Source organism: Trachurus japonicus, chromosome 24 (assembly GCF_045865225.1).
Source record: "Trachurus japonicus isolate A0001 chromosome 24, Traja_1.0".
Lineage (NCBI taxonomy): Eukaryota > Metazoa > Chordata > Actinopteri > Carangiformes > Carangidae > Trachurus > Trachurus japonicus.
In genome coordinates, this window is record NC_140930.1 from 10,511,164 (window position 1) to 10,529,139 (window position 17,976).

At 44.4% G+C, this 17,976-nt stretch overlaps 1 protein-coding gene across 2 annotated transcripts in view; it reads right to left on the minus strand.

Moving 5' to 3' along the window:
* Positions 1 to 17,976, minus strand: part of sipa1l1 (signal-induced proliferation-associated 1 like 1) — a 35,039-nt gene that overhangs the window by 5,505 nt on the left and 11,558 nt on the right. The window contains exons 8-17 of one of the 2 annotated variants that reach the window (XM_085771835.1): positions 13,712 to 14,291; positions 10,901 to 10,999; positions 10,243 to 10,418; positions 9,673 to 9,963; positions 8,968 to 9,117; positions 8,143 to 8,273; positions 5,257 to 5,354; positions 4,105 to 4,613; positions 1,033 to 1,230; positions 140 to 311 (exon numbers count right to left, since the gene is read on the minus strand). In XM_085771835.1, the coding sequence (XP_085627961.1) occupies positions 140 to 311; positions 1,033 to 1,230; positions 4,105 to 4,613; positions 5,257 to 5,354; positions 8,143 to 8,273; positions 8,968 to 9,117; positions 9,673 to 9,963; positions 10,243 to 10,418; positions 10,901 to 10,999; positions 13,712 to 14,291 (2,404 nt within the window). Of the gene's footprint in view, positions 1 to 139; positions 312 to 1,032; positions 1,231 to 4,104; positions 4,614 to 5,256; positions 5,355 to 8,142; positions 8,274 to 8,967; positions 9,121 to 9,672; positions 9,964 to 10,242; positions 10,419 to 10,900; positions 11,000 to 13,711; positions 14,292 to 17,976 lie in introns of both variants that reach the window. The other variant, XM_085771834.1, reaches the window with a different exon arrangement.

The following is a 17,976-nucleotide window of genomic DNA, read 5'->3' on the forward strand; positions in this document are numbered from 1 at the left end:
TGACACCAGAAGTGTTTTCTCCACTTAAACTGATAAATAAAAGCTGCAGAAATGTTGTTAACAGTTAATTGCAACATAATTTTCTAAAAACATGTTCCCATTATCAAATTATCTTTTTTCATATGCTTGCAGAATTTACCTTTTCCTTATGTCTGCGTGGTGGCGGGGGGCTGTCGGGGGCGCTGTGCCTCTTCACATCTTCCTCCATAGTAGATTTAGCATGAGGCTGGGGTGAGTGCATGTCCCGCAGAGAGGGCCTGGCTGCAGGCGTCGGCACGTCTCCTCCGCTCTCTCTCTCTCCTGGAGACTTCCTAAACACACACACACACACACACACACACAAAACCAGTTGAATTTAATTGAATTGAATGCTTTTATTGTCATTTATACCATTGGTACAAACAAAATTAAAAAACTGCAAGCACCATGTGGTTAAAAGAGGCAGTTAAGGCTAAGAAAACACAACAAAAAAGTAAAAGTAAACAGTCAGGTAAGTATATTACACAGTCCTTTAAAGTGCAACCTGCCAGATTACTCTGTGTTGTCCATATAGTTAGATAAAAATGTGAATAAAGAACACCAGTAGAGTTCAATAGTAGTTTTTCATGCTGCACTCGTGTACTGCATCAGTGAGTCTGTTAGTGTAACACTCTCTTCTGCCACAAGGGGGTAATCAAGTAGTACACATCTTACAGTATGACTCTAAAATGACATCAATAGGGAAGTGCAGTGGGTGGACAAGTAATGGGATCAAATGCAGTCTTATAAAGCCGCCCTGCCATAAATACTATCATTGTAAATCCAGTGATGTTCCCTTTTGTCACTCCAGTGTACATGTATGGATACAGAAAACGACTGCTGACAGCGCTGACTGCTGCTCCATTGAGCAAGACATTTAAAACACAACAAGCTCGTGTGGCATAATTAATAGCATATGATTTCAATTATTTATGTAATTATAAACACTTCAAATGCATTAGACTTGGAGCAGGAATCGTGTCCTTCCTTATTCTCTTCTTCTTCCATCCTTACTTGCGTGTGTCTCCAAAGTCGACAGAATTGATAGTGGAGCCCGGCTTCCTCCAGCCAATCAGGTACTTGGACTGAGCGCCCTGGCGGGGGTAGAAGCTCTTGGGCCCCGGGGACACAGACGACTGGGACGACGGAGAGGTGGCCGAGGATGACGACGACGACTCCTCTCTGGGGGAGCTGTGGCCTGAGTGCCTGGTGCTGGGAGGAAAAACAAAACAAAACACAAACACACAAGTTTAGACAAGAGTTAAGATAGATATATACTGGCTATATCGTAATCCTAGGGCTGAAAACTGTCAGCTAAGAATTTCCAGGGAGGACACATTTTATTGAGTTAGAGATGAGAAACTACATCAAGGTATCACCTGCGGTCCAGCCAGTCCTGGCAGCCTCACTCCCCCCACTCCCACCCACTACGACAGAATACAAATGGAGCTTAAACTCTGGACAGATGATGCTCAGGTCATGAACTGTAATTCTATCAGCGCACGGTGAATGAAGCGCTGCTCAAACAGGAAGAGTTTCTCTCTCTCTCTCTGCTCTGGACACCAGCTCAGCTGTGTAAAGGTGGACACGTGTTCCACATTTCCTGAAGCTGAATGTGGAAAGATAAGAGGGAGGGGAGGGGGCCGGGGGGGTTGAAATTACTCCTGTGCTTGGTTTCCAGGAAAGAGTTGTCGAGAGGGAAGTGGCCTGGTGAGTGTTCTTCCTCGGCAAAGAAATATTGGCCCGAGTAATGAGCGCTGGAGACGAAGACATGAAGCAGAGGCGACGCAAATACTCAGATGACAAATGGCTAAGTAGAAGAGGTCAAATTCAAAATAACTGCAAAAGTGAAAGTCGTTAAAGCTGAAAGAGGCGACATTTGTTCACATAAATTAGATTTTAACTTTTTTTTTTTCTTATCATCTTGTGCTGACGTAAGTGTTAGTGCTGTTTCACCATGTTTGTCTGCAACTGGCTGTATTTTTCAGCATATTTTCGGGTGTGTGGACATGGCTTGTGGTCAGCTGCTTGTTAACTATAATGGTGGAGAGCAGTTAGAGACAGAAAAAAATGAGCAGTTAAACGGGCACCAAAAGACCCACAAAGAACTGAATATCCAACATTGTTCATTTAAAACAGCACTGACTGTGTTTGCCATCTGCTTTAGGCCTAGATGTCGATTACCCAAGCCTCACGCGAGATTGCATTTCTTTCAGGGTAAACAGTTCTTCAAGATGAGTAACAAGTGTTTGAGCAAGAAGTTGCCCCAACTTTGTTTTCATCAGGCCACAACAATGGGCACGGTTTTGTTGAGGGATGCTGAATGTCAACCACAATCTTCTGGGTTCGTAAGCCTTAGCAGCCGGTGATGTTTGTCTGTGTCCCTTCATCAAAGCCCACTTGAAAAAGTCTGAATCCCTCCTCGACTGTTTCAGTTGAGGAGTTTTTAAAAGTTGTGAGAACATAAACTACTGCAGCATTTTCCAAGAAGTGATAGAAATAGCAGAAATGTTGTTTTTTTTCCCCCTCAGTCTTAACTTGTTAATCATATTGTTACTCCTTAGGTGGCGCCTCCCCCACATTTGGAAGTTGCTACCACTCCCTTAAAAGGATAAAGTTTTAAAGTGTGGCTCCAAGTTTTGCAGAGACAATCCAACTCCTCCTGCCTCTCACACAACACTAGCTGAGTTCACACGGAGCCAAATCCTCCAATTAGAATCGGTTTAGATGTCCAAACCGAATGAAAATGCTCCATATACAGTTAAAGGGATAGTTCAACATTTTGGCAAATTGGCCCATTGCCATAATCGCTATAGTCATAGCAGTAGGTTCATTACCTTTAATTGTAGGTGTAAGCTATTTTCAGTACGGCGGAGCGCAGCAGCTGGCTGCTCAGAGCTACGCTATGGAGGCTAACGGAATTTCTTGGTTTCCCTCATTAAACTCATCAAATTCAACATCCCAAAACTCCACAGCGCTTTTGTAGACAAGTTGTGACCTGCACAACCACCACGCTATGAGATAATGACGGAACGATACGAAACGGAGCCGTTTTCGAGGTAAATTCATACAAAACCGCTGATGCGCGTTGCGTTCAGGGACAGTTTTTTCAGCAAGCAGTCTCCGTATTTACCCTGTATTTACCTCGAAAACGGCTCAGTTTCGTATCGTTCCGTCATTATCTCATAGCGTGGTGGTTGTGCAGGTCACAACTTGTCTACAAAAGCGCTGTACTGAAAATAGCTTACACCTACAATTAAAGGTAATGAACCTACTGCTATGACTATAGCGATTATGGCAATGGGCCAATTTGCCAAAATGTTGAACTATCCCTTTAACACCTCAATCAGGATAAATAAACCCAAAGCGAATGGAATTTCATTCGGTTTCACAAGGGTAGGATATTCCTTTTCCCAAACCGATGATTGAAAGTAAAACTATATCATGTAAAGGGTGAAACTTGATGTTGTCTGGTTGCGTTCTTTCTGGGCATACTGAACTACTGTGCTAATCAGACCATAGATCTCCATCTGTGATCAGTCACGTGATGTTTTGATTACTAGAGTTCTTAACGCGTCTGAAAATTAAAATCTGACCCGGCCGGGCGGGTGGTTGTTGAAGCCCGGACTAGCATTAATTCTCGAAAAGGGAAAATGACCCGAGTCATTTGTATATTATTTCGGCCCGAACCCGACACGTCTGTTAAGAAAAACGTCCATTCTGAATAAATGCAGTGGCACATGTAAACACCAGATCGGAACAGATCACCTCACATGTAAACAGTTGACATGAAATCTTAGATATACATATAATTGTTCCTTATTTTTTTGCCTTTGTTTGTAACAAATTTGGTTTTTGATTATGTTCTTCATAGGTGAGGTTTTCATATGTAAGCCCTTCCGGGTTCCATACCTCTCCTTTGCACAGCCCAATCATAATAACTGTTTATATTATTCTAAATGATATGTTTGTGCAAAATAAATTAAATTTAAAAAATAAAAAAATAAAAAAATCTTAATTCAGAATGATGTGAATCAGAATGAAACGACCTGGCTACTGAGCGATCACCAGCGAGTAAAGACGGACCTTGAGTGTGAACCGGCATCACTCAGACTGTAGGTGCTGGCATCTCGAACCAGGAGATGAGTCGGTGGGCTTCGTCCCGTCTGGTCCATGCTCCTCTCTCCTGGCGGTCCCGGGGACTCGGCAGCGGCGGGCGACCTCTCCAGCATCCTGCGCCCCCCCTCGGTGGGGCTGTGCCACGGAGACGCCGACCGCTCCCTGCTCTCCCTGCTCTCCCTGCTCTCCCTGCTCCCGCTGGGCGCCAGCAGCGAGGTGGTGCTGCCGTGGTGGGAGTGGGGGTGGGCGTGGTGCGACGCTCCGTACGAGCTGGTGTCGATGCCGCTGTCGGCCGACGCCCCCTGGAGATACCCTCCTCCCCCCAGGCCGTTGGGCTCGGGGTCTCCCGGGTCTCCGCTGGAGCCTCCTCCGCCCGCTCCCATCTCGTACCACTTATCGCTGTCGCTGTGGCCGCCGCTGGAAGCCGTGCTGGACAGAGTGTTGCTGCTCGAGTGACCAGAGTAAGGGCCGTCCGACTGTCGGGGGAGTGGAGGAGAAAGGTTTCCATGTTAGTGAAAACATCACATTTTCAGCAAATAATCTGTCATTTGGTGAAATCATAATTTATAGTTTCTGTGTTAACTTTGTGCAAACATAGATTCAGGAATAACAACACAAACAGGATTCAGACTGTAATCCTCCCATTTGTCAGATATGTTTTATTTGGCTATTCCGGTGTCTGTAACTACTTTACTCCTGAACGATTTATCTCAGCTGTCGACACCTGGGCTGCAGAAAAGACTTATTCTTGCTGAACTCACTGCAGCTAAGAAATTAGTAGCTATGAAGTGGAAATACCCTGATAAGTTGTCAGTGAACAATTGGATTCTCACATTTCTTGATACAATTTACCAGGAGTTGTCCATTGCTCGTGTGATCGTGGAGTTAAGGAATAACATAGATAGATCTATGGGTTTCAGTGGCCACCTAGTCTGCTGGTAGCATTTGGTTCTGTGGTGCCCTCGGGTGGTGGCTGCTATTGTGGCTACTTTTATTTCTCATCTTCTCATTTTTATCTCTGACGCTATGTTTTTTATTGGTTATCAATATGTTTTGACTTTTTAAAAACAAGTTTGAATAATAATTTGATGACAAAAAAAAGAAGGTGTGAAGTCCGACCTGGCTGCCTTTCTTGGGGGACAGGTGGATGACCTGCTCCTGCCTCTGGATGCGAGGAGCTCCGGAGTAGCCTTGGCCAGACTTGGAAACCGGGGCCTCTGCAACAAAACAGACCAATACACACATCTGATGACAAACACATGCATGGAGCCTGCGGTGCAAACAGATGACTTGTTGATGATTCGACGGAGAAGTTGTTCCCCCCCTCTCGCTCTGTCTGGCTCATTTATGTGTATTTTGCTACTACACTACAGCACAGCACAGCACAGCACAGCCTGCTTCCAGGAGGCTCGTGACACTGGCGTTGTTGTCATTCTGCCTCCGCCACCTCCTTTGACAAAAAACCCACATCACTTGTCATCAAACGCAACATAAATCAAACGGAAATTTGTCCCTTGGCAGTGTCTGCTGGCTTTGTTTGTTCTGGACAAGCTGCGCCACGTGAGAGAATGTGTCTATGTGTCCTGGAGCAAAACTCGGGGTATAAATGGGACTGTTGTGTAATTGTCTAGATGTTATGCAACAAGACATACAGAGTAGGCAGCTAATGACCAACGCACCATGAGAGGGGAAGCTATGGGAGGTATCATAACATCTGCTGGGCTGAATCTAGTAATGTAGTGAGCCCGGCTCATATCTCACCAAGAATATTCATTACTCTGCATAGTTTTCTCTGCACAGCGGCCCACAGGGCGCTCTGCACTAATTAGAGACAGTTGCACGTGTGCGTGCTTGCTTGTTTGAGCGCTTGTGTGTACATATGCAGCGTATGAGACTACATACTTGTGTGTGATATACTGTTTTGTTTCGTAAAGAGATGCGATTGATCAACCAGATGTCTTGGCATGTAAAGCCTGCGATTTCATGACAGAACACAAGCATGAGTTCCCAGCAGCTTGGGTTTATGTGTTCCTGTAGGCTAGGTAGTTAAAAGTTGCTGTACAATTATGGGATAGATTTTTTTCTATGTTTTTGGCATATCACCACCTAATGCATAAAAAACTTGCCACAGGGTATCAATAGAAGAAGAAGCAGAGGATGTGTTGAATCGTAGATGCAACAGGAAATCTTGATGCAAATCTAGGGTCTAAATTAAGGTCTTGATTTTGTTGACAGGGTTTGGGGACATAAAAGAGCAGAAGTGAGTCTTCTGCCCTCTGCGTGACTTGTGTTATTTCTGGACAAAGCACGGCCACATCATCGTCGCTGAAGTCTAGCAGGTCAAGGGGGGTAAAAAAAAAAACAACAAAAAAAAGGAGGGAGGAAGAGCAAAGGACTGAACCCTAAAACCACAGAGACAGCAAAGTGGACTGTGTACGGCTGGACACTTGGCTGACTTAGACCGAGCTGGCCCGGCGTGCATTGTTCCGCCCTGACCAATAAAGACTTAAGTGCCATAAACAACCACAAAATTAAAGAGTGGAGGCCCTTCTCTGTGATTGTGGTGTTCAGAAACAGGTTGAGGACATGGCTGGATGTAGGCTGGTGAACCATCGACTAAAGCTACATCCTGCTGAGAATCAGAGGAGCGGTGGAGGAGCATGTAGTCTTTATGGCTTTTCAGAGACCGAGCTGGAAAACAAGAAGAAAACTCCCAAAAAGCAAAAAAGAAGCAGTATATGGGAGAATGCTCATAATTAAATGCACAAGAGCATAAAAAGATGAATGAGACAAACATAAATAGCAGTGGATAGTGAGGGACAGACCGGAGGAAAAGGCACACAAAGAGTCGTTTGGCCAACTGTGTTTACAGGAAATAAACTGCCCCCTTTCTTCTTTGGAGGAAAAGTGGCAGGAGACACGACCCTTATATTGTGATTGAGAATCAGTGACCGAAAACCTCCCTTTTCTCCCCCATTCAATAAGTCTCTCTCCTGCTATTTCTGTTTGTCTCATTATCTTTCCACCTTTTTGTCTGTTTGCAGAGACATCAAGACCTTCTCTGTGAAGGCAATATAATTCACAGCTAGCTGAGCCGGAGGAGGAAGAGGAAGAGGAGGACAGGGGAAGAGAAGTGCTGTTTAGAGGCAGTGTGGATTCTGTCACAGTCAGTATCTCAACACTGGAAGGAGGCTGCTGCGAAAAAAATGTAACTTGCAGATGAGGAGGCACAGAAAAACACCATGCGCACTCCCTTCTGCAAACCTGTCATCGCTAAAATTTTTGTAATATGGATGGATATATGGTTTTCACTGGCAAGTGTCCTTACATTCCTCCCCTATATAAGAACTCATACACATATATAAGATGTTTATAAAACCAGGATGTGTAAATATACATTATTATTACCACCAAAGATATTTAGAAGCTGTGGCAATGATATGAAATGGTATACTTCCTGACTCCTAAGTGGCCGTGGTCACCCGTATCCCCACCTTGTGTTGTGAATGTGTGGATTTATAAAAGTAGTTAGCAGAAAGTGAGCTACTTATGACATTAGATATCTACACAGTTAACAGTCATATTTAACATGACGAAAATTAGTTCGTGCAGGTGTTCATGAACGTCACTTGATGTTACCGAGGAGATCCGTGCCAAATCTCACAAGAGTGTGTTATTGAGACAGAGACAGGTCTTAAACAAAGTACTTTTTCTCCTGATTTGCCATTTAAGTGCCATTTCAAAATGTTCAGAAGAGCTGTGGCTTGTGAAAAATGAGTCCAATACTTACTTCGGTGCAATGGGGCGAAAGAATTGGCCATAATTTGTGCTCATGTTCTCTCCAATTGGAGATAATAGACTCAAGACATGCTGCTGGTCTCCTAAAGGGGCCGGGCCCACGTGACTTGTCTTGTTTCTACACTGCCTTTGTTACCGCCACTGCACCTTCATCACTTCACAGGTTTACTGTATTACCGCAACCACTTCAACATCAGGTATATTTACCTGTTGACCCTCGTTCCGATCCTCCCCCCTCCTCCATTCTCGACCAGTTGGGAGTGGACTTTCCGCTGCTCCCGCCCTCTCCGACCTCTCGTCTCTCCGTGGACATGGGAGAATGGCGGCTTCCTCCAAACCTGATAAATGAGCACAGAGTGAGTCCCAGAATCAGAGAGAATACTTTTGTTGTTAATATCAGTACCATTAGATTAAAGTCAATGTTTCCTCTTATTAAAACTGCAGAGCAAGAAAAGACAGAAAAACAGACTTTGAAACATAATAAAAGTTTCCCACAGGCTGTCGTGGGTGGATGTAAAGAAAAAAGAGAGAGATGTTTACCATAGAGAAACACAACACAACTCTAGCACCTCTCTCTCTTACACTGTCATACACAGACACAACTGTCAAATCAACACAGTTCAAACCAACTCCTGGTTTTATTGCAAAATAATAAACATGAATTATGTAAATCTAACTCTATGTGTTGAAATGAATATATGAGTCTGAAAATAGTCTCAGGAGATGAGTCCTGTACTTTCTAAAAAGATGAAATCTGATAAGTACCATTGTGTTATGATGCATCAGCTACTGAGCGTGAACACACAACGGCTGAGTTGACAGTCACAAAACAGACAACATGAAATAAATATTCTCTATGGTTAATAATTAGCTAAGAAATGAAAAAGTAATCACTCAACAAGGGCCTCGGGACAGCAGAAAACCTTTTTGTGACACTGTGGGAGCTTCGTTTTCGCTTTTGTTGATAGGATGCATCAAAATCTGCATAAAAAATAGAAACAAAACACAACCCCCCCCTCTCCCTTTCCTTACTGCTCAGGCATGGACTTCTGTCTCCAGTGAGCTGAGCTTCCGGAGGCGTCACTGGAACAAGACAAGTTGCTTGGAGAGCTTCGGTTGTGAGGAGAGCGACCCAACGCCAGCGAGGAGGCCAGGCTGTAGCTTTCACTGCCCGGAGACATCCTGCTACACACACACACACACATACACACAATGACACATACACACAGGAACCATGATGTACTGTGAGGATTTACAGCCACATGGAAATGGAGGAACTAAAGGAAGATGAAATAAACAAAGCAATGCATTGTAAAAGAAAAAAAAAATGTTCTAAGTTTTTCCTTCAGAGGAAATTCCATTGATTTCTACTTTGTGATCCTGGTTCCCACATAGTCTGGATGAAAAAAAAGTGTTATGATTACTTAAAAGCCTCCGCTACATACCCAACAGCTGCTTTTTTGTGAGCTTTGTCGATACACTAGCTTATTTCACCTGAATCTTAGGGGTGAAAATAGAAGCTCCAGATACTCATACCTTCAAATAAAAAAAAGGAAAAACTAACAAAATACCGATGACTCAGTGATTACTTCACCAGCTGCTCAGAATTCTGGCCTTTAAAATCCATATTTTCCAGTTTGTATTCATTTTTGGAAACCTTTCCCCACACACCAACCCCCCTCCCCTCCCCAAATATAAATGTGATTTTCCACAGCAGACAGGTTCTTCTATTCTAACCTTTTGGTGTCCAGGGGTCGACCGTCGCTGCTGACGCTGCGTGGGATGACCGCGCCGCCCCTCTCCAGCCTCTCGGCCGACAGCGTCTTCCCCACCGAGCTGCCCAGGCTGATGGCGCGGTTGGGCGTGTGGGGCTGCGGCGAGGCGGTGAGCGACTGCTGGGGGCTGCTGGACGTCCTCTGCCACTTGTTGTTGTTGCTGCGGAAGGGGAACTTGTACTCGAAGGAGCCGCTGTCGGTGCTGCTGCCCTTGTACTCCGACACGGGCATTCGATAGAGCTCTGAACAGCCTCTGTGGGACGAAAAATGTTGGATTGAGTCCGTTTGTCTCTCTCTGCCAGCGAAGGTTCGCTCAGTTTTTCTTTCCTGGCAGGTTATTAAAAAGATCTTAAATATTATTGTCTCTTAAAAACAAGGACAGCTATTTGACCTCTGCCTCTTCGTTCGAGTGCAAACCACTGAACATCTGATACAAAAGAGCGGCTCATTTGTTTACCGCTGTTGGAAAACACTAACAAAAGCGGCTTATTTAACAAGTGCCTCGCATACTGTAAAGTACCATCCCACCTACCTGCGCGGAGTGGCGTCGTCATGTGGTGGGATGATAACGACGCGCACCGTCACAGAGGTCCGCAGGAGGTCAATCATCTGCTCGTGGGTCAGTGTTGCTACGGCAACTTTACAGATTTCCACCAATCGGCTTCCCTGTCGCAGTCCTGCCTGCCAGGCGTAGCCGTACGGCTCCACCTAGTAGCGACAAAGTTTGACTGCATTAGAACTGAAATAGTGAGCAGCAGAAATATATTTAAAAAAAAGGAGAGTTACGTGAGTTTTCTCAATTGGAAAATGGAAAATATTATTGGGTGAATTAATGTAAGCCATTTTAGGACAACACATGCAAAAGAATGGCAGCCACAGTCACGTCTCTATGATTTAATCATGTCTAATAAAAGGGAGAGTAATGGTGTAAATATTTTTTTCCAATAAGCCGGAGATAAATCAATTAACACTTCAAAGACACAGACTGAGGACTAATTCAAAACATACAGACTTAAAAACTAATTCAATACAAAAACAAAACAAATGCAAGTACAGATTCATCACAATAACGAGTAGATGACAAATAATTAAGCATTTTCAGATGTTCTGTGTAAACATGTGCCACCCAGTGATTTACTAGGTTGTTTCAGAGTCTATTTTCAGTGGGACATTTGGGTACAGAGTGATACCTCAGCCACGATGCCTTCGTAGTTCACATGGAAGCCGAGCTGCCCCAGGCCGTTTCGGCGAAGTGTCATCTCTGATGTCTCACAGCCTTTAGTCAGGAGCTGGACATCGGGAGGGAAGGAGAGATGCACAATGAGTATGAGAGAAGAAAGAGAGAAGAAACGACAGCAATGATGGGAGGAGAGATGATGACAAAGAGCAAAATGGGGACAGAAAGGTGGAGAAAGTAAAAAAAAGGCAGAGCAGAGAGAAGGAAAAATTGAGGTAGATTTATCTAATCATCCAAAACTTCAGTCAAATGTGCACAACAGTCAAACACCATCTCTGTGAGTACAGTCGGCTTTTTGGGACGAGGGCAATCAATGGGATTATCCAGGTCTGCAAACATGAAGGGGTGTGTGTGTGCGCAGGTGTGCATACATGTTCTGTGTAAACTTTCAGTGACCCCCTTCCACATTCATGGTACATTCACACAATAGACAGGGAGGGACAGAAATAAACACTTTAGGTCTTCCTGCTCAGGAGAAACATTTTTGAACTTTTTTCCAGTATTTTCGTGGAACGTGTGATGTGACTCTCTGCATTTGGAGAAGGTGGGCGAGCACTGCAAAGCAGACGCTATTCTTTCTGTAAGTGTTGGAAGAAAAATGTTTTTAAGAAAAGTGTTTTGGTTTTTTTTTATAGAGAAACAGCTCAGATCACTTGTCATAATGCAAAGGGCAACCAGCGAGTTGACACAGAATCGGATAAAAACAGTCCTCCATCTTCTTCTTCTTCATTGTGGCCAGGCACAGCTGATCACTCCCACCCTCTCTCCATCTCTCTTTCTCCCTCTGAGTGATGCGTCTGGCAGCTTCAAGGTGCCTTGCATTTTTCTGTCTGAACAGGACGTTAGCAAAAGCTCCATAGAAGCCAAACTTCACAGGGCTAGCGTGAATAAATCATGCCGCAGACTGGCACCTGATAGGAATTGTTATGATGCTCTCTGATGTTTCTGAATGTGTGCGTAGGAGAGGAAGAGAGAGTACAAGAAAAAGGGGAACGATAAAGAGTAAACAAGAGGGGGAGAAAAAAAAGAGAGCAGAGAGATGAGCATGAGAGAGAGACGTACAGAGAGATACAGAGAGAGAGGGAGGGTGGAAGAGACAAGTTCCATAAAGCGAGTCGCCCAAGGCCACTTCTCTTCCGCTCTCTGGCAGCAACGTATTCCAAATGATTGAAGATTAACGCCAGATGCATAAAATGCAACATGAAAGTGAGACACTTCTGAGTCGCGAGCCAAATCACGATGTGTTTGTTCAAGTATGTTTGTATGCATGCATGTGTGCAAATCAAAGACGGTGGAGGTGGACTCAATCCAGGTTACATAAATACAAACATGATAAAAACCATCACACACACATACACACACACATGTACACGAGCACAGTTTGAAGGTAGGGGGAGACTGGAGATATGAATGTATTCTAAAGCACTGGTGATTACATAAGAAAACACCTTTTTTTTCCTAACCAGTTTCCATGGAAACAGCTAAGGAAGAGCTATCACCACTTTGCTGTGTGTGTAGGTGTATGGAGCCATTAGGAGTCTGTTGTCCAGAGGTGTTTCTGAAACTCCCTCAATAAAGCTGAGACCAGTAATGAGACAGCAGCTTTGGCATGTAGACATAAAAAATGCTGTCATTTTGGCAGACTGACAGCCGACAGCCAAGAGTGGGAGAGAGAGAGAGAGTGTGAGTGTGTGGGCCAGGTAAATGATCAATGGCAGCCAGCAGCGTTCATGTCCATTGATTTGCTTTTCTCAGTACTTGTCTGCTCCATGTGAATGAATGTTTGTCACCTTTAGTCGTCGTTTTGTTGTCATCCAGAGTCCTCTAACTACCCTGCTGAGTCTGGTACAGTTCTGCAGCATAAGTGGTGCCACCCGTTTGATAACGCGGACCAAGGGACCTAATTTCAGTTCAGGCAAATAAATATGGCATCAACTGATCTAATGTGATTTTGAATGTGCAGCAGCCCAACAGGGAGCAAGAAGCCCAGCAAATGACAAGTGTTGCTTCAAATTATGAAGATAAATCAAAAGGTGATTAGTTATGGGATAGTTCAACATTTTGGCGAATTGGCCCATTGCCATAATCCCTATAGTTTTAGGAGTAGGTTTATTACCTTTAATTGATCGGTGCAAGCTATTTTTAGAACGGCGGAGCAGAGCCGTGAGCTGCTCAGAGCTACGCTACGGAGAGACTAATGGGATTTCTTGGTTTCCCTCATCAAACTCATCAAATACACAATCCAACAACTCCAAGACGCTCTGGTGGACAAGTTGTGACCTGCACATTCACCACGCTATGAGATAATAATGGAACAAAAATTCAGAGACTGCATGCCGAAAAACTGCCCCGGACGCGGATGCGCATCAGCGTTTTTGCATGAAAACAACTCTGTCTCGTAACGTTGTGTTATTATCTCATAGCGTGGTGAATGTGTGGGTCACAACTTGTCCACCAGAGCGTTTTGGAGTTGGTGGATTGTGTATTTGATGAGGGAAACCAAGAAATCCCATGAGCCTCCGTAGCGTAGCTCTGAGCAGCTCACGGCTCTGCTCCGCCATTCTAAAAACAGCTTGCACCGACAATTAAAGGTAACAAACCTACTGCTAAAACTATAGGGATTATGGGAATGGGCCAATTTGCCAAAATGTTGAACTAACCCTTTAAACATATTACAAGTGAGAACCGGTTTTACAGTATATTATCATTATCTAAGCCGTGTGTGAGTGTGTGTGTGTGTGTGTGTGTGTGTGTGTGCTCTAACCTCTAGACGTTTGACCACTTCTTTGAAATCCTCAGTGTTATTACTGATGCTCCTCAGAGACACGCTCTCTCCCCGCTCGTAGAAAATCCGCAAGGACGCGGGGCTGCTCAGCATCCAGCCAATCACGTCTTTTGTGGCGCAGTTGAACACCACGGCTTTGGCCTCTTGGTCCAGCAGGATGAGAAAGTCGTTGGACATGGCCAGGAGACCCTCCAGTTCCCCGCCGGTCCCGTGATCCTCGGCGTGGACCATCCAGGTCACCGCCCCGAGGCTGCGCAGCTCCGCCCCCGAGTACGGCCGGCTCTTCTCTTTCTTCTTGTGGGCCAGCGAGATGAAAGGAAACTTCCCGGAGGGGTCGATGGGCGTGCTGGTGGTGTGACGCTCGGCCAGGTCGCGCAGGTACTCCTGACGCGTCCGGGTGGCCATGGCGCGGAATTTGTGCGACTTGTGAGCGGCGTTTTCCGCGTTTATGACCTTGGCCAGCAAGAAGTCCCGGAAGACGGAGGACTTGGGGAAGGTGACGCCTTCTGGGATCGGGGGTCCGAAAGAGGGCACGTCTTTGGAACGAGTGACCGCCACACTGGAGGAGAAAGAGGAGAGAAGAGAAGAACTGATGGTTAACGAATGAGTTGTTCCAGATGGGCCGACAATGTGGCAAACGGAGGCTGCTGGGTGTTTCTCCTCAGACGTTACAGATTCTCCGGCTCAGATTTAGCGTTTTATTGCGCCGTAAATCAAAATCCAGCCATCCAAAGCTTGAGGGGTTTTATGTCATTAAGATTTATAAGTTAAAACAAACGATGTGGCCAGATTCAGCAACACAGATAATGTTTGATATAAAGCCTTTACCCTCAAACAAGTGTGGGAACATAAAAATAGAAAACCCTTGACTGGTTTATATCATCTCAGCACTGAAACAACAACAGTCTGAATTTTTAAGTGGTAAAAGTAGGAGAGTTAGTTCCAAACTCTCCCTTTTCCTCCTTCTTGGTATGATAATCTTTCTTCAGAATCATCTGCTTCAAATGACTCGTCTGCCGCTGTATTTATTACCTAAACAGAGTTATCTGTCCAAGTGCTGTACCTAATAAGTATTAATGGCTTTACTTTGTTTGCTTCGCCGCCGTTTCCTTACGGCGTGTTTAATTTCTATGTGCTATACCTTCCTGTTTTCGCTGCTCCCCACCTCCCCTTCTCATCTCCCTTTTCCTTTCATTAAGTCCCAGGAATGGCCATCTGAGGCTGTTTGCCCCGTCTGGTATGTCAGGAACTCAGCTGAGCAGCCACGGAGAGGAAGGAGAGGAGAGGAGAGTGGAGTGGAGGAGAGAGGATGGAGGGGGGGACTGCTATTCAAAAATCTCCTGCCCAAAGCCCACAGAAAACCCAAGAGTGAGAGAAAAAAGGAAAATGTGGCCTAGAAGGGAAATCTGTGTGTGTGGGAGACTCTGGGAAGATATGGGAACGACTGCTCACTGGAAAGAAAAGACAAACAGACTTCAGACCAGATCTGTTCAACATCTCAGTCTGAAGCAGTTAATAAATAAGGACCAGTCTATTCATGGGACACCTGTCCTGGTCTCAACCTCCTCATGACCAAATGAGCTCAATCACACGACTTCATTCAGGTGATAATTACCAGCTGACAGGAGTAACACTGTAAGTCGAGCCCCCTTGTCTCCCACACACACACACACACACATCTCTGGTGACACGCATCAGCAAACATGTTGACACCAGGATTAATAGCTTTGTCTAATAAGCAACTAAAGTCAAATTGTCTCCCACATTTCTAAACAGAGACACCCTGTCCTCAAGGGAGACTCGCGGTGTTCAATTATACTAACCGTCAAATTGTTGACACCTTATTTCCCACCTTTCCTTACTTGTGACAGACAGGGGTAAGAGAGGAAGCTTTTTTTTTTCATTTATTTATGTTTTTTCATTTTTTCCTGCTTGAAATTGCCTTGGGAGTGAAAACAGGCTTTTATACTATAGTGCTGGCAAATGAACGCCGAGAAGCTGAGAATACCTTCAGCTGTTGCTAGTGTGTCAAAATGTTGCTTTCCCACAAGGCATAAGGTAGAAGAAGGAAAGAAAGGTGGCGTGTGTGTGTGTGTGTATGTGTGTGCACACATGCGTAGGTGGAGGGTCATACACAAATACGTTAACATAAACATCCCTGCAGCTATTGTGGGAAGGATTTGTGTCGGCTTTCATTTGACTGCTTGTGTATTTGCACTAAGAGCCTTATCTCTCTCATTTCTGCCATCACAGAGAATAATTCAAACAGTCCAATAAAAATCGCTACGGCATCATACTGTCACTTCATACATACTTAAATTTTTTTGCGCGCACTGCCTTGTTTACTGTCGTTCTTCCACATTCAAAAACAGGATGTTGTAACTGAAAGATCAAAGTGTTACTTACTTTCCTAGATGCTCTCAAACGCCTTTGTGTTTAAAACAAGACACAAACCGTGCCAGATCCTATATATACAGTATATCCCAATTCGATTTTTCACACTCAAGACAACATCTGTAACAGTAAGTACTGTTCAAACCTGTAAACACCTAATATTTGCCTATTAATTAGACAGGCAGATATGGGTCAGGTTTGATATAAAGGCTCCTCCCCACTCATTTTAAAAACAAATCCTGTACAAACAGGCAGGTTTAGGCAGTGATTCATGGTGACAAACACAAAGATGATTATCTGGGATAATGGGACTTTGCTGTTGCCCTCAGCTGTTCCACTCTTTAGTATGTTTCAGCTCATTATTACGGTTACGGCTTTGTTTTCTCAGGAGTGAGTAGAGACCAAATAAGAGATAAAAGCAGAGTGAATCTTTGACTTGCATCCATCAAGTGCTTAGGAAGGTGATGATGAAATGCTAATGTTGCTTTGTATCAGCTGGAAAAGTAATTGTCTGCTCACATGTCCATTATATCAAATTCAAAAAGTGAGTAAATGCAGGTTTAAAACAGCACTTAATATGCAAATATACTCAAGTGCAGCTTCAGACGATTGATAATTAGAAATGCAGTGCAGAGAGACACCTGCTTGCATCTGATATTCACTCGATGACAGGTGAATCATGCAGGGTATTTCAGAAAGAGGAGCGACAGCAAAGTGGTCATACGCAGCCTGAATAAATGATTAAAATAAAAAAAGTGACCTTTTATTCTTATTCTTCTCCATCGTTACAAACATCACTCAATACATTACACCGGAGCTCTAAAAGCACTTGTGCTGATCTCAAACACCTGTGAGTCAGTCGACCAAAGACCTGTGACTCACGTAGGACACAAAGACGTGATGGAGAGAGAGAAAGGGGTAGAGGAATTCAGGCCAGAGAACATTCAGAAAAAAATATAATAATCATGAATGAGGAAAAAGAATGACCAAATTGAGAAAAGAGGGTGAGAACGAGAGAGAAAGACAAAAAGAAAGGGGGGGCTAGGAGAGTGGAGTCGAGTGCAGTGGGGATTGCTGGGCTGTGTGGCTGGCTGGTTGGCTGGCTGCTGTGAGATGGTCATGGCAGGAGGGTTGGCAGTAGAAATGAAAGAGCACATTCCTGTGGTTTCAGTGATTTGTGGTCTTATAAATATCCAGTGTGTGGGCAGCTCTGCTCCTCCAGTATCCACAACCTGCTGCCCACTGAGCCAGGGCAAGAAAAAGAACATGTCAATACCTATTGGAGTTGGGAGACTCAGAGGAGGAACAGTAAATGTTTTGTGGACAGTATCTGCAGTTAGGTTAGAGACTACTAGCAGCTGTTTTGGCTTTAAAGTTATCTTGGCATTGGAAGTGAGAATGAATCTGTTAAAAAGGACAAATATGGAGTTAAGAGTGAAACTGCTTCATAGATAACACGAAACTGATGACTATAGGGAGGGGATGACCTCAGCCCTGCAACAGTTAGTGTCTTCCATCATCACTGACACTGTGTTATTAATGTACAGTAGTACACACGGGACAAGATGAATGTGTGAGCACAAAGAGGCCACATGAAGTTGTCATACTGTACGGTGAAAAATAAATACAGGGACAAGAGTCAACCTGTGCACGGAAGCGAGTCATTTTTCACACTGAACAAAAAAAAAAGTGTTCATCTGGTGTTGCGCTCATCTCAGTCACACAGCCGCTATTACCTCATACAGTGTAATGCTCCCTTGTTTAGTCACGTATAGTCATTACTTCATAGAGGTGTGTAAGAAAAACAGAAACAAATACATACTACAGTAAGAATTCAACCCTGAAGACAT